Raw genomic sequence first — 27,416 nt, forward strand, 5'->3', positions numbered from 1 at the left:
CTGGGGCAAGCACCGGGGTGACATGTGGATACATTTGCTCCCCTCCAACACACACACATACCCTGCTGTGGGATCTTATTGGCTCCAGCTGCTTGGGGCATTGAAGAGCGAAACCTAGGGCCTCAGCTGGAAACCTGGATTCCAGCAGGGAGTGGTGGGGTGGAGAAAAATCAAAGGAAAGAAACTCCTCCAAGGACCACTTGCCCCAAGAGGCACCCGTGTCTCCATCCTTGGGCGTTCCCAGTGGGCCAGCCAGCATCAACCAGGTCTCCTGGGAAGCTGTGAAAATGGAAAAACTCAAGTTTGCACTCCCAGATTCTACAGAAACGGTCTTCAACATCTCCATGGATGGTCAAAGCCAAAGAATAGTGCCATCTTGTGGCCGAGATACCTAGATACCGTGAAGGCTGGCAGAAGCCCTGCGCCCCTGAGGGACCACAAAGGCAGAAATGGCTGAGACTTGCTTTCGTACTCTCACAACGGGGCCAGAGTTACACTAGCACAGGTTTAGGGCTGGCAGGGCCTTACTTAAGGCCCCTGAGGTGCCGATATTGTGTACTGTACAGATGAGGAAACTGCGTCTGGAAGAGATGAGGTGACTGGTCCAAGGTCACAGGTGGCCACAGGCAGACCCAGGTCTCATCTCAGGTCACTGATCAAAGCAGTGATGTGGTTCCCAAGACCTTTCAGTAGGAATGCCAGGTCAAAACTGTTCCCACAAGATGCCTTTTCCCCCGCTTTCTCTTAAAATCATGCAGTGAAGTTTCCAGGATCTAAATTCTGTGCGATGACCTCATCTCGCCCCAATGGCTCATGGGAGATGTGTTTATGTATTCCTGTGTTTCAAACATTCCTGCTTTAATTTCTAACCCACATAACCATAAACTCTTTGAGACACTCAGAAACTTTCAAGTGTTAAAGGGTCCTGAGATGAAACAGTTTGAGAGCTGCTGCTTGAAAGTATTTTTAAAAAGTAAATAAAGCTATACAAATGAAAACATTCCCTTTGTTTTGATATAACTGAATCAACTCTGTAGGCACTAACTTTTAGGCTGACTGGGATTCTAACTGCCATCTCTATAGATACTTGATTCATTAAATACACAACAAAAAAGTGTACGTGGATAGAGAATGTTCACTGAGTGATTTCTAACTGGCAAGCACTCTCTAAGTGATTTACATGAGTCATCCCATTTAATCCCCACAACCACCATTTGCAAGAGATGCTGTTACCACATTTTATGCCTGTGGACACCAAGAGATTATGTGGCCCAGCTGGGAGATGTGGAGCTTGGACTCTATCCCAGTCAATCTCTCTCTCCCCATTATTCTGATGCACAAGCACATCTTCCCATTATTATTCCCATTACCATACAATTTTACGTCCCTTAAATGCATTCACTTGACAGACAAAAGTTTTTCAATATACAGAGTCTAAGAAAGTAGTGAAAAGAAAGAGGATCACCAACCTAACCCAACACCTTCACTTATAGATGAGGAAAAGTGAGGCCCAGAGAGGGCAAGTGATCTGCAAAAGCTCACACAGCCAAGGTTCAGAGCCCACTGGACCTGGGAGCTGTTAGAACGCCAACCCAGGGAAGCACTGTCGTTACTTCCTTCACAGCAACACGAGAGCGCCACAGCATGGCACAGCACGTCAGCAAGTGACAAGACCAGGCAGGAGACAGTATCACCAGCAAAATCGCCTTGGCTTTATTGCAGGGGAGCTACAGAGGGGCAGGGTAAATGAGGGTCTCCGCAGGAACTACCACTGCTGAGCGGGATTGCCAGGTCCCAGGTCTGTCTGGAAGGCAGGAGAGGATCAGCGCCCTGGAAGAAATGAGAAGTGAGGTGGGACACTGGTGCCATCTGCTGTGCGCATGGAGACATTACAGAAGCGGTAAAGCTTCCCCAGGAGGCAGCTGCAGGGGGTGAAGTGGGAAGCCCAGGTGCCAAGTAGGACTGAACCCCATGTCCAGCCCTGCACGCCGCTCCTACAAGAACGCCTTGACCTTGCTAAGCCGATGACTGCTGAGGCCCTCTTCTAGGGCTCTCCCAGGGCTGCTGGAGCACTTCCTCTGTCCTGTTTCAACTTATACTGGGATGGCAACCAAAAAAAAAGCCATGAGCAAACAAATTTGCTAAGAGCCAGATGATCAAGGAGACCTCATAACTGATAAACATTCATCCTCTGGTTCCTGAACCTGGCTTTGAATCAGTCACTGGGGAGCCTCTTAAAACAGACTCAGAGACAGATGCTGCCTGGTGTGTGGGAGTAAAACTGGTTTCATCAGTGATTCTCACCCGGTGCTGTGCCTATGAACCCCCAGGAGCCTCTTCATGCTACACATCATCACTGACAGGTGTGCAGACCGAACTCCATAATGCCTGAGTTTGCTGTGAGTACGGGGCTGGTGAGAGTGGGCCATGGATGAAATGATGTCAGTGACTAAGTGTTGGATCTGGGTGATGGGCATGTGGAGATTCATTTTATGACTCTACTTGCATAGTTTTGACACTTCCTATAATTAAAAAAAAAGCTAAAATAGATAAATTAATGAAAACTACTATGAGAACTATCTAGCCATTGAAAGGAATGAAGTACTGATACATGTTAAGCTCAAGTGAATCCTGAAAACATTATGCTGAGTGAAAGAAGCCAGACACAAAAGGTCATGTAATGTTTCCTTTTTTGGGAAACATCCAGAATAGGTGAGTCCAGAAGGGCAGAAAGCAGATTTGTGGTTGCCAGGGGATGGAGAGAGGAGGCAGTGGGGATTGAGTGTGAGCTTAAATGGGTACAGGGAGTCTTCCCAGTGTGACGAAGTTTTGAAATGAGTGGAGGTACAACAGGTGAACACACTATAAAGGGCCATGAGTGGTACATGTGACAATGGTTAGCTGAACGTTGTGTGAACTTCATGTCAATTTAAAAGGAAGAGCCTATTATGAGAAAAAACACACATTGTTATACATGATTTACAACAGGCAGGTATTACTTTTATATATATATATATAATTTTTAAAAATATTTTATAAATATATATATTCTATAATATATTTAATAAATAAATAAATAATATAGAAAGATAATAAATTTTATAATAAAATATAAAATAATATAATTTTATATTTTATAATATTATATATTTTATAAAAATATATATATATATTTAAATTCATTTGGCTGTGTTGAGTCTTGGTTGCAGCATGTGGGATCTAGTTCCCTGGCCAGGGATTGAACTTGGGCCCCCTGCATTGGGAGTGCAGAATGTTAGCCACTGAACCACTGGACCACCAGGGAAGTCCAGGTATTAATTTTTCAGTTAAAATTTACATGCTCAAGTCAGGAGTTTCCAATTCAGTGTGTCTACACTGGGGCTCCCCCATGTGTGGAGCCACTGAGTAACTTTTCCCTTCCTCCATCCATCCTTGTCATTGAGACTTTTATAAACACAATCTTACACCCAACATAAAATAGGGCTACTTAGGTTAGATGGAGGGACCCAGGGTCCCACCCGTCCTCCCAGAATCCCAGGGACACAAGAACCAGCATGATGAACACTGGTATTGTGGAAATATTACTCTCCCTTTAAAGATCATCCTTCATATTCAGAGGGATGTCATAGCAACCCCCACAAGGCAGTAAAGCAAGGTAGAGGCTACAGCCCCATTTTACAGGACGGAGGAATAAGTCTCAGGAATAAAAGACAAACGTCCAAAGTCAGAGTGTGAACTGAGGGCAGAACTAAAACTAGACTCCTGGAATACTGATTATTCATCCTGGGCTCATTCCCGAACACGGTTGTATCCAGGGCAGAAAGGGGAAGAGGAAGACAGACACACCTGACATCTTGTGATCTGCCTGTGATGTCACGATAAGATACACAGGACATCGCCACAACTCAGATTCCAACACCCACCTTTAGGAAGGAGGCTGCGGCCGAACAGCCGCTGGACAATTGGACACCTGACTTGCAGCCTGCTCCTGGCACTCATCTGTGTGAGGCTTCGGTCAAGTCACTGCCCTTCTCCAGGCCTCATGTTTCCTAATTACAGTGAGAGCCCTGGCCAAAATCAGGGACATTGTGATTGTTGTCATCCACGCATTAAAGGCACTCAGGGGCAGTGACCACTGGGAGGGCCGTGCTCTGAGGGGTTCGGAGCCTGAGACTCGCACAGAGGGAACGCTGCATGGATGACTAAAGTCTGCCCTGGCGCCACAGTGAAGGGTGCTGGCACAGTGCCACCTGCCTTTCTTTGATTATGTAAAATCAAAGGGAACAGCCAGCTTAAACACGCTGTTTTGTTTTTGTTGTTTTTCACCTTTAACGACTTTATTGGGGGTATATACTGTCATGTTATACACGTATTTTAGTGTACAATGTGATGATCTGTAACTTCTCAGATGAATACACCCACATACCCTCACCAGACAAGTTTTCTTTTTTTTTAAATAATTTTCTATAAATGAAAACATACAGTATGTTCCCTTTTCTTGGCTTCTTTCACTCACCTCTTTTATACATGAGATTCACTGAAGTTGTTGCATGGACAACAGTATTCAATTATATAGCTATACCACAGTTTGTTTACTTACTTAGTGATGGATGCTGGGTTGTTTCCAGTTTTTGGCTATTACAAGTAAAGCCACTATCAGTATTTACAAGCCTTCATATGGACAGTGCTTCTCATTGCTCTTGAGTAAATACTAGGCAAGGAATGGCTGGGTTATATGGTAGGCTTTAAGAAGCTACCAACCTGATCACACTGTTTTTGCACCAGTCTGGGCAAAGCCCATGCTCAGGAAGCTGACAACAGTTCCAAGTGGGGATAGAAGCCAAGGGGAATTCACTTACCTGGTCAGTGAACAAAGTTCAGGGAGTAAGTATTGCCTCTGAAGGGACCGTTATATTATCAGAGTAAAAGACACACTGCCCAGGGCCAGATGCTTACATTTAAACCCTGCTGATCATGAACTATAGCCCAAAGTCATAGCGGGGTCCCCGGGATACATCAAGCAGTGCTCTGTCTGCTTGCGGGAGACTGGCAGGAGTCCCTGAGCTTGTGGTCTGCACTGGGTAATGACATATTTGGCGGCCGTGTCGGGGCCTTCACCCACCTGCCCGTGTTGGTCCATCCTGCAGCCGCTGGATGGGGCCTCTCTACTTGGGGCCGAGGTAGGAGACAGCCTTTCCTGTCTTCCCCAGGGTCTCCAGCAAAGTGCCCACGCTGTGCTCAGAGTTGATGCAGACCTTTTTGTTGGGCAGGTCAATGTCAAATTGAACTCCTGCAGGAAGTGGGGTGGGGAGGACAGACATGCACCCAGTCAGGCTCCTGAATTGTTCACCCCCCCTCTTTCCCTCTCCTCTAGACCAGGGATTGGCAAACTTCTGAAAAGGGCCAGAGAGCCCATGGTTTAAGAACTGTGAGCCGCATGGCCTCTGCCCCATCATCTTCCGTAGATTGTTTTGTGTTGTTGTGGCTTTCCTGGTGACTCAGCTGGCTAAGAATCTGCCTGCAATGCGGAAGACCTGGGTTTGATCCCTGGGTTGGGAAGATCCTCTGGAGAAGGGAAAGGCTACCCACTCCAGTATTCTGGCCTGGAGAATTCCATGCATTGTTTGGTCCATGGGGTCACAGAGTTGGACATGACTGAGTGACTTTCGCTTTTGTGTCTGACTCTCTTGCAAATGCATGTGTTGCAGCCTGCCAGGCTCCTCTGCCCATGGGATTTGCCAGGCAAGAATCTGGAGTGGGTTGCCATTTCCTTCTCCAGGGGATCTTCCCGACCCAGGGATCGAACCCATTTCTCTTGTGGTTCCTGAATTGGTAGGCAGATCTTTACCACTTGAGCCACTTGGGAAGCCCCATATTGTTTTACAAGCTTAAAAAATGTAAAAACCATTCTCAGCTGTGCAATAACAGATTGTGGGCCCAAAGGCTATAATTTGTCCATCCCTCCTTTAAATAGGGGCTTAAAAAATTTTTTTTTCTTAATTCCAAAAGTAATACAGACATACCAATTTTTTTTGGCCACATTCTATGGTTTGTGGGATCTTAGTTCCCTGACCAGGGATTGAACCTGTGCCCCCTGCAGTGGAAGCATGAAGTTTTAACCACTGGACTGCCAGGGAAGTCCCCAGACACACCATTTAAAAAAAAAAAAAAAGGCAAACATTTTTAAATAAAATTTGAAATTGGAAGCCCCTCTACTATTTCCTGCCTCTAAGAATCACTGAACAATAGGGTCCCATCCAGTGTTTCTCCTAATGGACAAATGAAAAGTCATTTTCCAAAGTGGCATCATACTCTGTAAACAAGTTACTTATATGTCACTTTCCAGTGTCCAGGACACCTTGCTATCTTAGCACATATAGAGACTTACTTCATTCTTTTTGACAGCAACACCATATCCCACAGTGTTACTGTATCACAGGGCTTCCCAGGTGGCCCAGTGGTAAAGAATCTGTCTGTCACTGCAGGAGACACAAGAGACTCGGGTTTAATCCCTGAATGAGGAAGATCGCCTGGAGAAGGGAATGGCAGCCCATTCCAGTATCCTTGCCTTGCGAATCTTATGGACAGAGGAACCTGGAGGGCTACAGTCCATGGGATCACAAAGAGTCAGACACAACTGGGCAACGGTGCACACACACCATCCATCTACTCAGGGCCCTCTAAAAGACACTGAGGTTGCTTCCAATTTCTCACTATGATCAAAACAATGTAGACATACTTGAACATATCTTATAAAACTTGTGAAAATAGTTCTATACCATGAATTCATAAAATGGAAATTGTGGGACAAAATATTGGTGTACTTTAAATGTTCACAGATATTGCAAAACTGCCCTCCTAAAGAGCTGTGTCCATTTAAGGACCCTTGGTGGCATATGCAAGTAGGTACAAACGGATCTTGTTGAAATAACAAAGGCAGAGTCCCAGGCCTGGCTTCACCACTGACCGGCTGGGTCCTGCCCATCACAGGCCCCAGTCTCCCTGTTGGAACATGAAGAAGTTGGGGTCAGCCAGCCCTTGTGGGCTCTCCAGGTCAAGTATGCCACTGATCTGTGATTCTTCAGACTCTCCGTGGCCCAACTGACTCAGAAAACCCTTCTGACTCTTCTCCAGTGGCCACCCAAGTGGGAACAGCAGTGAGAGGTGGGCGATACCTGCCCAAGTTCAGAGGTAGGTCCTCACGCACCAGTGCAGGGGCCTCAAAAAGCATACTGCACAAGATTTAGCCCTAACCTCTGACTCTGGACCTACTGGACACCAGGGGCTGAGGGCAGTGCATCCTGGGGGCTGCACTCTGGGTCTTGTCTTTTGCTTCAAAAGGGCTTCCCTCCTCTTCAGAGTAAATATTCTGGTGGCATCATAGAGCTGGAAGATACTCTGGGATCATCTGACCCAGTGGATTTCAAAGCTGTGTTTCTGGCAGCCCAGGTCCCCAGGCAGGTGTTCTAGAGTCGGCAAGAGTGAAAGCAGGCTGGCCCTCACTTCATCCAGACCTGCTGCTTGTATACAGGGGCTTCCGAGCAGGGTTTCACTCTTTTAGAAAAGAAAAAACATTTATTTATTTTTGGCTGCGCTGGAACTTGGTTGCTGTGCAAGCTTTTCTCCGGTTGTGGTGAGTGGGGGCTACTCTCCAGTTGCGGTGCACAGGCTTCTCATTGCAGCGGCTTCTCTCACTGTGGAGCACAGGCTCTAGTGCACGTGGGCTTCAGTAGTTGCAGTTCCCCGGTTCTAGAACACAGGCTCAGCAGTGCACGAGCTTAGTTGCTCAGCGGTGCATAGGATCTTACCAGCCCAGGGGTGGAACCCATGTCTCCTGCACAGGCAGGCAGATTCTTTACCACTGAGCCACCAGGTAAGCCATGGAGTTTCACCTTAAAGCATCCAGAGCAACGCTAAGAGACTGACATTCCCATACCCTAGCTGGGGAAAGCCAGGCCCCAGAAGAGGAGGCCATGGTCACACAGGAAGTTCGTGGTCAAGTTTTTCCCAGTGTTTCAGATTTTTTCAAGTTCAGGTTCCAGTTTACAGTCTAGAAATAAGCCGTGGACTCACTATGGGACTCTGGGCAAGTCACTTCCCCCTCTGGGGCCTGGTGTCAACATCCGCATTCCACAGATGGAAAGTATAGCTCAGAGGACTGTTTTAAGTGCTAACAGGATGACAACCCCACGAGAGCCCTTGGAAAACTGGGTGTTATCATTGTGGGAGGTCTGATTCAATGGACGCAAACTTGGGCAGACGCCCCGAGATGGTGATGACAGGAAGGCCTGGCGTGCTATAGTCCATTGGGTTGAGAAGAGTTGGACATGACTTGACTGAACAACAATAGTGGGAGCTGAGAGGAAGGTTCAAGAAGTAGGGGGCATATGAATACCTGTGACTAATTTATGTTGATGTATGGCAGAAACCAACAAAATATTATAATGCAATTATCCTTTAATTAAAAATAAACTAAAAAAGAAAGAAAATTGGGTGTTTTATTATCCAGGGTTTTAGAAATGAAAATCTTAAAAGACGGACTGCCCCCAGAACTCTGATCACAACTCTGTCGTTATCTCATGGAACCCCAGGACCAGACTCTAGCCCACTCTGGGCCTTAGATTCCCCAGATGAGAATGGTTTTCTAAATACACCCAAAAGGGTGCTTTAGAAGTTCTGCCAGCATGACTGATTGAAAGTTTGTTTCTTAAAATGTTACAACTTAAAAAAAATGTTACAACTTTTAAAATCTTAATAGAAAATGACACTCAAATGCATCACATAACAAAAGTTACCACAGTAGAGATGAATGTAACATAGTAACTAGTCCTGCAAGGGCTCCTCCAGGCCAAATTGACTGGCTGTGTCATTCACTGGCTATGTGATCCCAACAGGTTATTCAACCTCTCTGAACTTCAGTTCCCTCCTGCTTGAAACTGAGATGGCCAAAGAAACTACCTGAAATGGTTGTGGTGAGGATTAAATGACATGATCCACAGACGCCATGAAGCAGAGTACTTGGCACATGCTAAGTAACTCAGTACATTTTGGTCTCACTATTATGATCAGCTTAAATTCAAGATTCTCCTGTTCCATGCCTGCATTCATTTAATATAAGTGTACCAGTCTCCCCACCCCACCCCCAACCCAGGGCCACTCACTCACCTCCTAGCTTGTTGAGGACTCGAGTGACTGCGTTGGAGCAGCCTTCACAGGTCATATCCACGGAGAACTCGTGCTTCTGAAACAGACAAAGGGGACCGTGAGCCAGGTCTTGCAGAGGGACCCCCACACCCACTAGCACACAGGCCCACTCAGGGCCCCAAGACAGAGGGCAGAGAGAAAGGCAAATCGGGCTGTCATCAGACTCATCAGTAGCCTGAGTCTCACTCTATTAAATTGTACAGTGAAGTTAACTCAGGGTCTCTGAATCTCAGAGGTGGTTGTGTTAAAGGACAGAATCCCTGGAAGTTTTTTTAGCAGTATCTGGCACACAATGTATTGAAGCACCTCAGAAGGAAGTTCAAAATGCTGGTTTCTAGTTTCACCTTCAACATCCTGATTTTTCCTTGTCTCAGAATCACTAGTAACTCTGGTGGGGGTGGGGGGGTATGCTCTGAGCAGTGCTGATCTGGTGGTCGTAATTATGCATCAGATCACTCTCTGCATTAGAATCACCTGGGAGCTTATTAAAAACTATAGGTTCTGGTCAGCAAGCCAGAGGGCTGAGGTGTCTATTACGGCCAATAAGCTTCCATGGTGATTCTGAAGTACAGAGACCGCTGTCACATTCCAAGTGCCTCAGAGGCAGCACCTAGAAAAGGGAGTCCTAGAAAGGGAGAGAATTTGCCTGGGTTCCCAGTGAGCTAAAGCTGGGCCAGTAAGAGAACTCAGGTTCCCGGACTCTCCATGTGGGCTCAATATACTACTATATCCAGGATATCTAACAAACCATGGGCATGAAGGCAAGCTCCCAGAACATGAGCTCTGTTCTGTTCACTGCTGCATCCCCAGTAAATGGAATGGTGAGTGCCTGGCACAGAGGAAGGGCTTAATACAGTTTGTTGAGTGAATAGATAATTGATACAGCTGGTTGAAGAACCCTGGGTTCTTCCTTTGGTTTCAAACAAAGGTTATTTATACCAATACTTCCTCTATTGTAATCTCTGGAAATAAGACCTGGTTTCAGATCCCAGCTCTGGCACTTAGTAGCTGTGTGGCCATGAGTAAGTAACTTTACTTAACTCCTTTGTGTCTTGGTTTCTATATCTGCAAAATGGGGGTGAGAGTTCCTCTCCAGGCTGGTGAAGGCGATGAACACAGGATTTTAAACATAGCAGCCAGCATGCAAAATGGCCCCATGATCTCTTCAGTTCAGTTCAGTTCAATTCAGTCACTCAGCCATGCCCAACTCTTTGTGGCCCTGTGGACTGCAGCACGCCACACCTCCCTGTCCATCACCAACTCTCAGAGTTTACTCAAGCTCATGTCCATTGAGTTGGTGATGTCATTCAACCATCTCATCCTGTGTCGTCCCCTTCTCCTCCTGCCTTCAAATCTTTCCCACCAGCAGGGTCTTTTCAAATGAGCCAGTTCTTCCTATCAGGTGGCCAAAGTATTGGAGTTTCAGCTTCAGCATCAGTCCTTCCAATGAATATTCAGGACTGATTTCCTTTAGGATGGACTGGTTGGATCTCCTTGCAGTCCAAGGGACTCTCAAGAGTCTTCTCCAACACCACAGATCAAGAGCATCAATTCTTCGGCACTCGGCTTTCTTTATAGTCCAACTCTCACATCCATATATGACTACTGGAAAAACCATAGCTTTGACTAGATGGACCTTTGTTGACAAAGTAATGTCTCTGCTTTTTAATATGCTATCTAGGTTGGTCATAACTTTTCTTCCAAGGAGCAAGCATCTTTTAATTTCATAGTCACCATCTGCAGTGATTTTGAAGCCCAGAAAAATAAAGTCTGTCACTGTTTCCACTGTTTCCCCATCTATTTGCCATGAAGTGATAGGATCAGATGCCATGATCTTGGTTTTCTGAATGGTGAGTTTTAAGCCAACTTTTTCACTCTCTTCTTTCACTTTCATCAAGAGGCTCTTTAGTTCCACTTCACTTTCTGCCATAAGAGTGGTGTCATCTGCATATCTGAGGTTACTGGTATTTCTCCTGGCAATCTTTTTTTTTTTTTTTTTTTTAGCCCTCATAGAAGAACTTTATTGGAAAGTAGGGAAAACTACCAAGATATGAATGAAGACAAAAATAAAAAAAAGACATAACGTGTATGACCTTGGTTTAAATGGAAATGGAACCCTTTGGCGGTTTGTAGTTAGTGACCTATATTTTCACTTTGTGGCACTGCTGCTGCTACAGCTAAGTCACTTCAGTCATCCGACTCTGTGAGAGCCCATAGATAGCAGCCCACCAGGTTCCTCCGTCCTTAGGATTCTCCAGGGAAGAATACTGGAGTGGGTTGCCATTTCCTTCTCCACCTCCTGGCAATCTTGATTCCAGCTTGTGCTTCATCCAGCCCAGCATTTCTCATTATGTAATCTTCATATAAGTTAAATAAGCAGGGTGACAATATACAGCCTTGACATACTCCTTTCTCTATTTGGAACCAGTCTGTTGTTCCATGTCCAGTTCTAACTGTTGCTTCCTGACCTGCATACAGATTTCTCAGGAGGCAGGTCAGGTGGTCTGGTATTTCCATCTCTTTAAGAATTTTCCACAGTTTGTGGTGATCCACACAGTTAAAGGCTTTGGCATAGTCAATAAAGCAGAAGTAGATGTTTTTCTGGAACCCTCTCGCTTTTTTGATGATCCAATGGATGTTGGCAATTTGATCTCTGGTTCCTCTGCCTTTTCTAAATCCAGCTTGAACATCTGGAAGTTCACGGTTCACGTACTATTGAAGCCTGACTTGGAGAATTTTGAGCATTACTTTACTAGTGTGTGAGATGAGGGCAATTGTGCGGTAGTTTAAGCATTCTTTGGAACTGCCTTTCTTTAGGATTGGAATGAAAACTGACCTTTTCCAGTCCTGAGGCCACTGCTAAGTTCTCCAAATTTGCTGGCATATTGAGTGCAGCACTTTCACAGCATCTTCTTCTCGGATTTGAAATAGGTCAACTGGAATTCCATCACCTCCACTAGCTTTGTTTGTATGATGCTTCCTAAGACCCACCTGACTTTGCATTACAGGATGTCTGGCTCTAGGTGATTGATCACACCATCATGATTATCTGGGTCGTGAAGACCTTTTTTGTATAGTTCTTCTGTGTATTCTTGCCACCTCTTCTTAATATCTCCTGCTTCTGTTAGGTCCATATCATTTCTGTCCTTTATTGTACCCATCTTTGCATGAAATGCTCTCTTGGTATCTCTAATTTTCCTGAAGAGATCTCTAGTCTTTCCCATTCTATTGTTTTTCTCTATTTACACTGATCACTGAAGAAGGTTTTCTTATCTCTCTTTGCTATTCTTTGGAACGCTGCATTCAAATGGGTATATCTTTTCTTTTCTCCTTTGCCTTTTGCTTCTCTTCTATGACCTCTGCCTCTAGGTATTTATGCCCTTGAGTAGTCTCATCCCACAATGTCTCAGGGTTAGCCTGTGTGTCTTGTAGAATATGGCTGAAGTGATGTTAGGTGAACTTGGCGGCCAACTCATAAAAGACATGTGTTGTCTGCCTTACTCTCTCTAGGATCATTCACTCCTGAGGAAACTGGCTGTCATGTCCTAAGGAGTCTCAAGCAAACCTATGGAGAGGTGCACACGGTGAGGAACTGAGCCCTTCAACCAACAGCCATGTGAGGGAGCCCTCCTGGAAGCTGATCCACCTTCAGAGGGCCACAGCCCTGGACAATGTGGTTACTGCACCTCCCGTGTGAGACCTTGAGCCAGAAACACCAGTAAACTGCTTCCAGATTCCCGACTCTCACAAACTGTAAGTTAATGAATATTTGTTGTCTTAAACCACTAAGTTTGGGGGGTAATTAATCAGGAGTGATAGATAACTAGTATGTTAGGTAAAGAGATTGGAGCCTAGTAGTAGGTTCCACTGGGGTAAAAAGTTAGCTATCAGGGACTTTCCTGGTGGCCCAGTGGCTAAGACTCTGCAGTCTCACTGCCAAAGGCCAGGGTTCAACCCCCAGTTGGGGAACTAAACTGTGTCATGTGGCCAAAAAAAAAGAAAGTTAGCTATTCAGATTATTATTGTTATTACTTTATTCCACTTCCCTCTTTTCTATCCCTTAAAAAGAAGAAAAAACAAAAAAACTCTGGCTACATTTTTCATGGAGTATTTCAAATCTGTTACCTTAATAGGAATTCTGGGTATAGCACTGTGTCTTACTGGAAGACCTCAGGCAAAATGCTTGCCCTTAAGGGCCCCAGTCCCCTTATCTAAACCATTAACCAATTAAGTTTTCTCAGCCTCAGTGCGCGTAAGAATCACTTCTGGCCTTGGGGACCAGGCAGGTCTGCAGGCTGGCTCAGTGGGCACTGTGGCTCTGGGTGGGCCCTGGGACCCTCCATTTTTAACCCACTGAGGAGAGACAGAAGGGTAAGACCACACACCTGAGAAAAACTGGTCTAAATGGCTTCCCAGGCTCTCTCCAAGTCTCAAACCATCTTTGGGTCTGGATTATCATCATGCTATACAGGGGAAACTGAGCCCAAGAGTGAAGTACTTTGGTTTTGTACTTTGGTTTGCTGAATTATATAACCATTTGCACCATCATTACACAACCAGAAAACCATTATTTTACTGAGGCCAAATCTGCAAAACTTGCCTTAAAGAAAATAGTCTTCCTTTTCTTCTAGTTAAACACACTTGGTCCTTTCAGCTAATTTTGTGACTATTCAGCAACAACCACAACACATTCTGGAAATAAGGATTTCTAGTGAGGACTCCAAAATCTTGCCTTTAACAGGTGGTTCTCAGTATCAGCATCACCTGGGAACATGCCAGAAATTCAGACTCTCAGGTCCTACCCTCAGACCTCCTGAATCAGAATCCTCGGTTTTTAAGAAGACACCCAGCTCATTCCTGCTCACATAATAGTTTAAGATGCTGCTCCAGCACACAAACTGGCAAACTACAGCTTGCCTGCAACCTGGCTTTGTAAAGTTTTACTGAAACGCAGCTAAGCTCATTCATTTACTTTCACACTAGAATGGCTGAGTTGAGGACTTGTAACAGACCATATAGTTCATGAAGCCTTAGGTATTTACTGTCTGGCCCTTTAAGAAAAAGCTTGCTGACTCCTGCTCTAGAGTAACTGGTAATCAAGATTAATCAATGGGGGTGGGGGTGGGGCCTCCCTGGTGGTCCAGTGGTTAAGACTTAGCCTTCTAATGCAGAGGTTGCAGATTTGATCCCTGGTTGGGGAGCTAAGATCCCACATACCTTACAGCCAAAAAACCAAAACATAAAGCAGAAGCAATACTGTAACGAATTCAATAAAGATTTTTTAAATGGTCCACATCAACAACAAAAAAAGATTGGTCAATAGCTTGCATCTGTATACCAATCCAAACCTTTAATGGTTTTAACATAAAACCTAAATCTGTTGAGTAACCACTACGTGAAATGCTCTTTACATAGTATCTAAGTCAGTCCCCACCCAGCTTGGAAAGGGAGCTAATCACCCTACTATCCTTAGGAGAAAACTGAGGTTACAGGGGTTAACTAAGCCACCTAGTCACGTGGTGGGTATACACGGAGGGACGTGAATCCAGGTTTCCCTGGCTCCAGGGACACCATGCTGGTTCTGAACCAGCAAACAAGGCTGCAGAAACCCTGAGATGGGGACACCTTGGGAAGGAGCACAAGTTTTTGCTGCCCGAGGACCTAAAGTCAATAGATCTCTAGAGCTTTCTTTTGTTGGCTATGAAGGACAGGTCTCTTTCCATTCTGCATAGTCCAGAGTTCAGAAGCCAGCAAACGGTGCAATTGTTATTTAGTGCTCTCTTCCACTACCTCTGAGTTGCAAAAGTAAATATGGGGGTTGTGGAAAGCCTCCTTAATGAATAGAGTAATCCCCTCTTAACAGAGAATCCCAGGACTGGCCCCACCACTGAATGCCTGACTTTGCACAGAGCCAGCCCCTCAGCGCCTCGGCTCTGCCACCTATAAAACAGTTCCTGTAAAGAAGATGAAAAAGCCCAGTCATCTGTACAATTCTTTAATAGAATCTCAGAACTGGAAGGGCGGGAATGGAATGGAGTCATACTATCCAGACGTCTCCCAGAGGCGAAATGCTTTCTCAAATATCCGGGACATTCAGTCTTTGAACACCTTGATGATTGGGAATTTAATAATATAAGAGTGCCTACTATGTGCCACGAATTGTCTACGCATGTCCTTGTTTAGTCATCACAACAACCCCACAAGATAGGCCTTAGTATTGTCACTTCTTGGCAGCTGAGGTTAGGTCACTCACTTAGGGTGACACAGAGTGAACAGCCACTGTGGTCCTTGTTAACACAGGGTTGAAACCTGCCTGCTGCAGTTCTACCCAATTTGTCCTAGGTCTACACAAGAGCTACCATTCCTTCGGGACTATGTCAGTGGCTGAGCTATGAATTTTACTAGCACTTTTTGTTACTACTAACAACAGTCTTATGAGGCTGCAGTTTTTATCCCCACTGTATGCTGAGGAAATCAAGGGACAGAGAGGTAAAGCAGTTTGTCTAAGGTCACCAGCTGGCAAGGGTGGGGGTTGGGGCACAGATTTTTCAAAGAAGTTTTGGAGATTCCAAGTGTTTGTGTGAGAAACTTCTCAGATGACACATTGTTCCCTTTCCAGCTTTGGGGTGAGTCCCTTGATTAATACCCTTCTTCTTTCAGCTGTTCATCTCATGATAATACTGCCAAGTGCCCTCTTCATTCTGATCATCCACTCTGGGTCTTTTGTCAAAATCTCCAGAAGTATAAAAAATAAATAAATTCCCAGAAGTGAACATAGAATAGAGCCACCCTCAAGCTGGCTTTTCCCTCATGCCACCCAGCCACCAAAACCTGGTGACCTGCACTATCCCAGACCCAGAGTGATTAGTGCTGTCCTCTGACACTGTCACAGGCAGATTTGCTCAACTGGGAGCGCTGGTTCTGTCAGGTTCTTTGTTCATACTTTGGGTTGTCTGAGGATTTGTCTCAAGGTACCTGGCAAGACCCAAGGGAAATGACACCTGAGATGTTTGTGACCTGGCCCGGAGGAGCCTCTGGCTCACCTGTCAGCTCCCCAAAGCTAGGCTGCTAAGACACAGGGCATCTGTGGGATACCTCTGGGTACCCACTTGGAGGAGAGCCATAAAACCAGGCAACCCTAGGGAAAAGTGTTAAGCACCACAAGACACCAGCCAGGAGCCCCAAGATCAGATCAGGAACAGAACTTCCTCCCAAGCCAGTATGACTACTTTTACTGAGCAAGTGACTTAGCAGTAGCAGTATCATGTGAGATCAGGAGAGACTTGGACCCTGAAGATAAGGGGCTTAATCTGAGCTGCACTCATTTCTCAACACCACCCTGAATAAATCAGTGGACCTTTTTTTTTTTTAATCTGAAAAAGGCCTTAATATTTTACCTACAAAATGAGACCATGAGACTGAGTCAGTTGCAAAGGTGCCCTAAGACCTGCTCTGCCCATCCCAAACTCTGCCACTGAGCAACTGGTGACTTTGGGCAGGACCCTGAACCTCTCTGGAGCCCATGGGTTCAGGTTCATAAAGTGACCGGTAGGAAAGGTTGAAAGCACTCTCTGCACTCAGCATGGCCCAACCTGAAACTCAGAGTGGGCAGGGGAAGGGAAGAAAAACACAGGTCTCTGAACACCTGCCCTATATGGGAGGCAACAGCCACCACAAACCCCTCTTTCAGGCCAGCTCCGCCGGAAGAGGCATCCAGGTGGGACACGCAGAGACCAGCCATCCCCGTTCCAGATCGCCACCAACTCCCTGTGTGATCTCTGCGACTCCCTGCCCCTGTTGGAGTGGTCTCAGTTTCCCCGTCTATGCAGGAAAGGTTTAGGCTTGTAATCGTTTGATGGCTAGGAGCTTCCATATGCTGAAGCCTGACTCCCAGATAAAATTCTTTTGGGGATCCGATTTTCCGGAGGGTCGCAGAAGCTGGGGCGGGGGGCGGGGGGGGGAGAGCTAGGTGGGAGGGGCAGGAAGAGGGGCGACAGTTCCGGCCGCGGCCAGGGCCCTTGAAGAGGGACGTCTGACCCACCGGTGGTACAGCCGAGGAGCAAGCCGGAGGCCGCGGGTCTGCGCTGGGCGGGGACGGCGCGACCACTTACCGGCATGATTGAGGAGGTGGCGGCTGCGGCGGTGACTACGCCTCCACCGGCTCTGAGCGCTGACGCGGCCGCGCTTCCGGGTGTGCACGCTACTGGAGCCGCCCTCTGGTCCCGGCCCCGCCCCCTCCGGTCTTGGCTCCGCCCCTCCGGCCTTGCGGGCTGGCAGCCACCTGAAGGCCGTTGGCCTCTCTGCTGACTTCCGGCCAGGACAGGGCCCCTGGACGCCAGTCACGTCTGCGCTAGGCGGTGGGAGGGACAACTCGGCTAGCTTGCCTTGCTGGTTGGCCATTTTTAGAACGCCTGCTCGGTGTCAGGCTGGTATTAGGGGCTGGGACTGCAGGGCCCCCCGCTGTGAAGAGGCCAGACACCGCCTCCACCCCACCCCCGTCCTTCCCTAGAGGGACAATCTCAGTTACTTATTCAGTATTTGCTGATTGCCAACCGTGGGCGGCACTGTGCTAGGCATCCAAGTTGCAGTAATGGAAAAGACATAGCCTAGCAGGGAGCCAGGGAAGCAAGAGGATAATGCAGGACAATACAAGTGTTAAAGGAGCTTATGCTTTTGGAGCTATGAAAGGATCTCTCAGACTGGAGAGGATGCTTGCAGAGGAGGAAGTCTTGCTTCATCTCAAGATGGAAGATGGACCCACTGGGAAGGAAGGAGACAGAACAGTATGTAAAAGTTGAAAGGGGGACGTCCCTGGTGGTCCAGTGGTTAAGAACCTTCTTTGCGAGGAGAGGATGTGTGTGCTCAGTCCTGTCTAACGTCTTTGCAACCCCATGGACTGTAAGTCCACCAAGCTTAAGTGTCCGCAGTCAAGTAAGTATTAAAGTTGAAAGGCATTAGAGGGCATGCCTCGGGAGGCCGAGATATTCAGACTGAGAGGCAGGCACAGAAAGAGATGGGAAAACAAGCTACAAAGACATGAGACCCATATCCATGAGTGAAGACACACAGAGGCAGAGAAGTTCTAGTATCTTACAAAGAGGTGTGCCAAGACCCAGAACTTCACACACACACACAGAGAACCAGACTGGTTCTGTCCTTGTAATATCCAAGGTGCTCCACCATCCAAGTTAGTAGCGTCAAATTTCTCTCATCAGTCAAGCTGCTTGGAGAGCTTACTAAAAACTCAGATTTCTAGTCCTTTCCTTAGATATACTGTCCCTTAGTTTCCAGGTGTACTTATAGTCTCCTTCCTCCTTCTGGTTTGGGGGAACCACATTGAACATAACTATAGACATTTTCTGTTTTTTCTGCTATGTTGCACAGCATTCAGGATCTTAGTTCTCTGACCAGGGATCGAATCTGTGCCCCCTGCAGTGGAACTGCAGAGCCTTAGAGACTGGACTGCCAGAGAAGTGCCAAACTATAGTTTCAATACATACATGAAACCCTTTTGAGAAAGTGCTGGTTGTTGATTTATTGTCTCAATTCCAATTCAACCTTTTTGCCTGCTTGTGAAAATCTGAACCATTCAAACATTGTTTTGTTGACTAATGGCATGATATTAAGCATTGCCAATAACGACCCTGGAGAGACACTGGAGGAGAAAAGGTTTTCCTCTCTGATTCTGGTGTGCTCGTTTTCCAGGCCCTTGCAGTAAGCGTAACTGGTCTCTGCTTAGCTTCTGAGGATGACTTCCCCAGCACCAGGCTCCTGACATGTAAGCGACCAGCAGGACCTAGCAGCCAGCAGCTTCCCCCAGGACCTACCCTGCTTATGTGCTTTCATACAGTAACTGTGGTGAGATGATTTTCTATGAATAGCTTTCTACAGCATCCTAATGGATAGTTTTCCAGCCTATAGGGTGAATTTCTAGCAAATTCCACCAGCATGGCACCATAGCCACTCCTCTGCCGTTCGCAAGGGCTGGATCTTAGCCTGGGTGTGTGGGGTTTATGATTCTTCTTTGGGCACAACCATTGTACTATTTTAGCCATAGGGCCAGTGGCTGTTCCCCAAATCTGCTACTCCTATATTCTTTCAAGTTCTCTTTACTTCTCAGTGGCCAATCCTTTACTCATGTTAGTTGCTCAGTCATGTCTGACTCTGCAACCCCAGGCTCCTCTGTCATGAAATTCTCCAGGCAAGAATGCTGGAGTGGTCAGTCATTTCTCTGAGAATATTTTATCAATTGCAGAAAAAATAAGAATAAGAGCATCTTGAATGATGTCATTAATAATTTGAATATATTTCTATTTACATTAATTTATATTGATCTTATATCCCACACAAATATATTTAAAATTTTGTATCTCATACATTGATTAGATGTCTATCAGTTCAGTTCAGGTGCTCAGTCATGTCCAACTCTTTGTGACCCCATGAATCGCAGCACACCAGGCCTCCCTGTCCACCACCAACTCCTGGAGTTTACTCAAACTCATGTCCATCGAGTCAGTGATGCCATCCAGCCATCTCATCTTGCTGTCCCCTTCTCCTCCTGCCCCCAATCCCTCCCAGCATCAGGGTCTTTTCCAATGAGTCAACTCTTCGCATGAGGTGGCAAAAGTACTGGAGTTTCAGCTTCAGCATCAGTCCTTCCAATGAACACCCAGGATTGATCTCCTTTAGGATGGACTGGTTGGATCTCCTTGCAGTCCAAGGGACTCTCAAGAGTCATAAGACATTAGAAAAACTGGCAAAAAGATAAACATTACTAACTTTCAAAAAGTAGAATCCTTTTTTGTGATTCAGTTATACATATTCTGTGTATCACTCTTATCCTTTCCAATATTATAGGTGATTTTTATTTCCTTTTTGAAACTTTCCTTTGCCACATTTTAATTTTTAAAATTTTTCTTTGTTTTGGCTGTGCTGGGTCTTTGCTGCCTGGGCTTTCTCTAGTTGCAGCAAGTGGAGGCTACCCTAGTTGTTTTTATGCAGGCTTCTCATTGTGGTGGCTTAAGTTGGTGTGGTTCGCAGGCTCTAGAGCTCGGGCTCACTAGTTGTGTGCATACACTTAGTTGCCCTGCAGCATGTGGAATCTTCTAGGACCAGGGATCAAACCATGTCCCCTCCGTTGGCAGGCAAATTCTTAACCCATGGACCACCAGGGAAGCCCTTGCCATATTTTCTATAAGGAAAATGCATTAAGAGATCACAGGGAAAAATATTTTTTAAAAGCAGACTTCAGGAATTCTGAGTTCCACACTGTCCAGTAATCTCATTACTAGCCTTGTCAACTTGGGTAAGTCACTTCATCACAAGTGAGTGGGCCTGGAAAGTGGGCCTTTTCTGACTGTTGCGAGGATAGGAATGTATAGACTATGGTCACATGTAGTGATGGGTGGAATCAAGATTTCTGGGAGAAATATCAATAACCTCAGATATGCAGATGACACCACCCTTATGGAAGAAAATGAAGAACTAAAGAGCCTCTTGATGAAAGTGAAAGAGGAGAGTGAAAAAGTTGGCTTAAAGCTCAACATTCAGAAAACTAAGATCATGGCATCCATTCCCATCACTTCATGGCAGATAGATGGGGAAACAGTGGCTGACTTTATTTTTCTGGGCTCCGAAATCACTGCAGATCCTTGGAAGAAAGGTTATGACCAACCTAGACAGCATATTAAAAAGCAGAGACATTACTTTGTCAACAAAGGTCTGTCTAGTCAAAGCTATAGTTTTTCCAGTGGTCACGTATGGATGTGAGAGTTGGACTATAAAGAAAACTGAGCACCGAAATATTGATGCTTTTGAACTGTGGTGTTGGAGAAGACTCTTGAGAGTCCCTTGGACTGCAAGGAGATCCAACTAGTCCATCCTAAAGGAGATCAGTCCTGGGTGTTCATTGGAAGGACTGATGTTGAAGCTGAAACTCCAATACTTTGGTCACCTCATGCGAAGAGTTGACTCATTGGAAAAACTCTGATGCTGGGAAAGATTGAGGGCAGGAGGAGAAGGGGATGACAGAGGATGAGATGGTTGGATGGCATCACCGACTCAATGGACATGGGTTTGGGTACACTCTGGGAGTTGGTGGTGGACAGGGAGGCCTGGCGTGCTGCAGTTCATGGGGTCGCAGAGTTGGACACAACTGAGCGACTGAACTGAACTGAGTGGTGAGTGCGTTCTCAGACATTAATTGGTGCTTTCTCCCAGGAATACCCTACCTCTAAACTCCACCTACTGGAGTAACCCTATGGCAGATGCTGGGGCTCGTCTGCGTCTGTTAAAGTCACTCAGTTGTGTCCAACTCTTTGCCTGTCAGTCTACAGGCCAGAATACTGGAGTGGGTAGCCTTTCCCTTCTCCAGGGGATCTTCCCAATCCAGGGATGAAACTGGGGTTTCCTGCATTGCAGGCAGATTCTTGACCAGTTGAGCTACCAGGGAAGCCCTATGCTGGGGTTAAGCTTTGCAAAGAGAAACTTTTGTAGCTGCTGTTTACTCCCTCTAGTAGACCAAGTATCTATTTTCTGTGTTATTGTACAGGTATGCACTAGCTGCTTCATTGCTTTATCCACTGAGGAACACTTAGCCTAGATTCAAAGATTCTGAGCTGAAAGGGCCTGCAGAGAAGCCCAGGTGTGAGAAGACAGGGGATACAAAACCAAGGCAGCTTGGGCTGCAGGCTTGGGAGGGGGAGCTTAGCATCTGGCAAAGTTTCAAACTGACTCAATCTGGCCTGTAGACATTTTATTCAGTTCCAAAAGTGTTCAAATCATTTTTGGAGTAGCTGATACACATTTAAGAACACTGAGTGTGGTTGAACAACATTGTGAATGTACTTCATGCTACTGAATTATAAATTTAAAAATGGTCAGATTGGTAAATTTTATGTTCTGTATATTTTACAATTAAAAACAAATCTGCTTAAAAAAACTCTATGTGTAGAATGGCATGTAAAATTAGTTGCTTCTTTGTTACAAGAACTGAGAAGCATTTTTTCGGGCGGCACTGTGCTAGGTCTTCGTTACTGCGCGTGCGCTTTCTTTAGTTGCAGTGAGCAGGGGCTACTCTGATTGCGGTGTGAGAGCTTCTCAAGGCAGTGGCTCCTCTGGCTGCAGACAGGCTCCAGGTGCTTGGGCTCAGTAGTTGTGGCACATGAGCTTAGTTGCTCTGCCACATATGGGATCTTAGTTCCCAGGTCAGGGATGGAACCTATGTCCCCTACATTGGCAGGTGGATTCTTAACCACTGGACCAGGGAAGCCCAAGGGACACATTAAAAAACAAACAAACTAAAGTTCCAAATAAAGTTTTAAAAAAGAATAAATTCAATTATAGTCCTAGAATATTTCATTGCATTTTTAAAAAATATTATTTTATTAGTTGGAGGCCAATCACTTCACAACATTTCAGTGGGTTTCATTGCATTTTTTAAAGTGAGAGCAAAACAGTTGTATACCATTTATAAAGTGTTAAGAAAAAAAAAAAAAAAAAAACAGAGTGATGTCATATGATGACCCAGATTTGAGTATCTTCTGAAAAACTGGAAGATCTGGAAACCTATCTGTAATTGGCAGGATAGGCCAGGTAATGCTGTGGTATTAATAATAACAAACATTCCCTAAACCTCAAAGGCTTGAAGCACAGATTTCTTTCTTGCTCATGCATTTTGCCCATCAGAGATTGGGAAACTTGGAGGAATGACTCTGTGTAAATTGTTTTTGCCCAGAGATCCAGGTCGACAGGGATTATCCATATGGGAAAACATTGAATACTGAGGTGAGTGTGGGTAGGGAAGACCTTGGCAAACAATCACCAACTCCAAAGACTTCTCTGCCTGGAAGATATCTGGGTCACTTCTGCTTACATTGTTTTGATCAAAGCAAAGTGCATGGTCATGTCTATCTTTAAAGGGAACAGGAAGGGACTTCCCTGGTGGTCCAGGGGTTAAGCACCTGCCTTGCAATGCAGGGGACATGGTTCAATCCCTGGTTGGTGAACCAAGATCTCACATGCCGCAGGGGAACTAAGCCTGTGTATAGCAACTACTGAGTTCTCAGGCCACGACTAGGGTCCCTATGCCACAATGAAAGATCCTGCAAGACCCAACAAAGATCTGGAGTGCCACAACTAAAACCCAACACAGCCAAATAAATAAACATTTCAAAAAATAAACAATGAAGGGGACAGGAAAGTATAGTCCTGCCAGGAACCAGGAAAGAGGAGAAATCACAAGGTCAGAAAATAACACTGAGTCGGGAAGATCCCCGGCAGAAAGGAATGGCTACCAACTCCAGTATTGCAAAGTACCAAAGGGTACTTTGAATGAATGAAAACTAAGCCTTTCTCCCACCCTGGCCCAGTTTCATCTCCCTGATGACTGCTGACTCCAAAATCACTGCAGATGGTGACTGCAGCCATGAAATTAAAAGACGCTTGCTCCTTAGAAGAAAAGTTAAGACCAACCTAGAGAGCATATTAAAAAGCAGAGGCATTACTTTATCAACAAAGGTCCATCTAGTCAAAGCTATGGTTTTTTTTTTTTTTTGAAACAAAGTAATATTTTTAATGATAAAAGATACAATTTTGAAAAGAAGATAGACATCTTAAACCATTAGATACCTTAACAACAAAGAAACAAAGATACATAAAGCAAAAATCAGAAGAAATATAAGGGAAAAAATATATTATCATAGTGAGACATATTAACATTTCTCTGAAAATATTTTACCAAGTGCAGATAAAATAAGAATAGGAGCATCTTGGATGATGTAATTAACAATTTAAATATAATAGATTTATACTGTGTTAATTTATAGTAGTCATATCCTACACAAATATATTTAAAATTTTGTATCTCATATGTTTTTATTAGATGTCCACAGGACATTTAGAAAAACTGGCAAGAAAATAAGCATTACTAAATTTCAAAAAGTAGAATTTTGGGTGTGTGATTCAGTTATACATATATGCATATGTTATTTTTGAAATTGTTTTCCATTATATATTATTATAAGATATTGACGATAGTTCCCTGTGCTATACAGTAAACCTTTGTTGTTTGTTGCATATTTATTTTTTTAAGTAAGAAACATAGCATTTGATTCCATTTGTCAAAATGTCATAAATTTTTTAGTTAGGCAAAAATTCATAAATTTTCTAAAATATATATATATAAAACATATTAGGTATATATAAGGAGAAGGCAACCCACTCCAGTACTCTTGCCCGGAAAATCTCATGGACGGAGGAGCCTGGTAGGCTGCAGCCCATGGGGTCTCGAAGAGTTGGACACGAAAAGCTATGGTTTTTCCAGTAGTCATGTACGAATGTGAGAGCTGGACTATAAAGAAAACTGAGCACCGAAGAATTGATGCTTTTGAACTGTGGTGTTGGAGAAGACTCTTGAGAGTCCCTTGGACTGCAAGGAGATCCAACCAGTCCATCCTAAAGGAAATTAGTCCTGAATATTCATTGGAAGAATTGATGCTGAACCTGAAACTCCAATACTTTGGCTACCTGATGTGAAGAACTGACTCATTTGAAAAGACTCTGATGCTGGGAAAGACTGAAGGCAGGAGGAGAAGGGGACGACAGAGGATGAGATGGTTGGATGGGATCACCAACTCAATGGACATGAGTTTGAGTAAACTCCGGGAGTTGGCAACGGATAGGAAGGCCTCTCGTGCTGCAATCCATGGGGTCGCAGAGAGTCGGACACAACTGAGCGACCGAACTGAACTGAACTGATGCCGGCTGGGGACTCTTTAGACAAGGAACAAACTCTTTGGGCCACCAGTCCCCAGCATGCTTCAGTAGACTCCTAGCACTGTGGCCAAAAGTAAAGAGGATATTTATCAGACACCCTCCTCTTGTTCCTTTGTTGTTGTTGTTTTTCAGTCGCTCAGTCATGTCTGACTCTTTGGGACCCCATGGACTGCAGCACGCCAGGCTTCACTGTCCTTCATCATCCCCTGGAGCTTGCTCAAACTCATGTCCATCAAGTCAGTGATGCCATCCAAGCATCTCAGCCTCTGTCCTGCTCTTCTCCTCCTGCCTTCAATATTTCTCAGCACCAGCGTCTTTTCTAATGAGTTGGCTTTTTGCATCAGGTGGCCAAAGTATTGAAGCTTGTTCCTTTATTCTCTGCCAAACTACTGTAGGCTTCCAGGATTTAAAGCTGTGTTCCATGAGACAGTCCAGACAAACCTGTGTTCAATTGCTTGCTGTTTTGGACAATTAACCTCTCCAAACCTCAGCTTCTTTTCCTGTAAAATAAAGATAATATTAATAATTTGACCTGTATTCATAGTGCTGTTGTGAGAAAAAGACAGGGCTCATAAAATGATCAGTTCAGTGCCTGGCACATAAAAGTACTCAAAACCTACTCTTAGAGTTATGACAAGCTAATTTTAAAGTTACATAATATAGGAAAAGTTTCTTAATGTAAAAAAAAATTGAAAAATAATACAGATAAGGTGAAATCTCCTTCAAACTCTTCGGTCACTGTCCTCCATAGAGGTAGTAACTGATCAGATTGCTCTGCATCTTTCCAGATAGTTTTCTATGCATTTACAAACACTGATAAACACATGCAAATAATAGTTGTTGGTATTTTGTTTATTTATGGCTGTGCTGAATCTTTGTGGAGGTGCACGGGCTCTTTGTTGCTGTGCATGGGCTTTCTCTAGTTGCAGCGAGTGGGGACTACTCATTGCTGTGGCTTCTCTTGTTACAGAGCACAGGCTCAAGAGTGCACACGCTTCAGTCATTGTGGTACATGGGTTTGGCTGCCCTGCAGCATGTGGGATCTTTGTTCCCAGATCAGGGATCCAACCTGTGTTCTCTGAGCTGGCAGATGGATTCTTAAGCACTGGACCACCAGGGAAGCTCTAAGTTTTGGTATTTTTTAAGCATACATGACATACTGTATATAATTTGTGACATGCTCTTTTTTAAATTAATATCCTCTTGAGATTTATGCTATATATTATTGTAGCATATACTTAAAATATGAATATGGTGAATATAAATGCACATATATACATAAACTAGCTCAATCTTTAAAATCACTGCATAAAATCCTCTAGTATGTATTTATTATTGTAAATTTAGATATTCCCTTATTGACAGATGTCTAGATTATTTTTCAGTGTTACAAACAATGCTGTAATGAACTTCTTTGCTCACTGTATACATGTGGTAGTGTTTCTTCAGAGTAGGTGTAGAAAAGTAGAACTTCTGAGTCATAGGGTTATGAATTTTTAAAAAATTTATTTTATTGAAGTACAGTTAATTTACAATTAATTTCTGGTACAGCAAAGTGATTCAGTTATACATACTTAGTTTGCATTTGCTAATCTCAAACTTCCAATCCATCCCTACGCCATCCCTGATGGATTTTAACAGTTGCTTTGAAATAGTCATCAGAATGGTTATGCTAACTTATATTTCTACTAGTAGTATATGAAAGTAACTCTTTTCCCACACCCTGGTCAACATTTATAGAAAGTATTGATTTATTTACTTACTTATTTCTGACTGTGATGGGTCTTAGTTGCGGCATACGGGCTCTTTAGTTTTGGCTCGCAACCTTAGTTGTTCTGAGGCATGTGGGATCTTAGTTTCCCCACCAAGGATTGAACTCTAGTCCGCTTACTTGGAAGGTGATTTCTTAACACCTTTGTGAGAAGCGACTCAAACATGGTGCCTAGAGCACTATGCCTATCACACAGTAGGTGCTTGATATATGCTACATTATTTGGAGTTCCAAGTTTTTGTCCCTCTTTGAAGCCACAGGAAGCAAGGACACCCAAGTCTATAGATGGTACCAGAGTGTGCTCTTTTTGCAAAGAGCTTTGGCTGTAGATTACAGGGATTTGCTGTGGATTCATCTCTCTTTGTCTATGCAGCAATACCTGGTGCCTTGCCTGAGAGAAGGAAAGAAAATCCCAGCCTCTCAGGGGTTTCTGAGGAGGTCCTGCCTCCTTTCTCTACCTGTGGCTGTATTGTCCTTCCCTGGGCAGTACTGACAAGTGGGTAAAAACATGGACTTGAAGTTAGGGAGTCCTAGTTTCTAGCCCTCTGTGTGTGACCTTGGGCAAGTTGCTTACTCTCACTGAGCCTGTTTCTGAGATAGGGTTGTTGTGACTACTAAATGAGATGATTTTTATAGAGAACATTAGCAGGATGCCTGGCTCATGGTC

The 27,416-nt window shown here is 44.8% G+C and overlaps 1 protein-coding gene across 1 annotated transcript; it reads right to left on the reverse strand.

The window, feature by feature from the left end:
- Nucleotides 1-1,690: 1,690 nt before the first annotated feature.
- On the reverse strand, nt 1,691-17,437 carry ATOX1 (antioxidant 1 copper chaperone). Its single transcript, XM_065936088.1, has 4 exons — nt 17,316-17,437; nt 9,166-9,241; nt 5,123-5,290; nt 1,691-1,830 (listed from the first exon to the last, which is right to left on the reverse strand). Exons 1-3 carry the CDS (start codon nt 17,319-17,321, stop codon nt 5,166-5,168), a joined length of 207 nt encoding a protein of 68 aa, XP_065792160.1. The 5' UTR covers nt 17,322-17,437; the 3' UTR covers nt 1,691-1,830; nt 5,123-5,165.
- Between the last annotated feature and the right edge of the window lie 9,979 nt (nt 17,438-27,416).

The sequence above is a fragment of the Muntiacus reevesi genome, chromosome 1, assembly GCF_963930625.1.
Source record: "Muntiacus reevesi chromosome 1, mMunRee1.1, whole genome shotgun sequence".
Lineage (NCBI taxonomy): Eukaryota > Metazoa > Chordata > Mammalia > Artiodactyla > Cervidae > Muntiacus > Muntiacus reevesi.

Bases quoted from the DNA above. Each gene is read 5' to 3' on its own strand.
- ATOX1 (XM_065936088.1), bottom strand. The intron at 5,291-9,165 runs GTGAGTGAGTGG...CACTTCCTGCAG, and splicing joins AGTCCTCAACAAGCTAGGAG to GAGTTCAATTTGACATTGAC.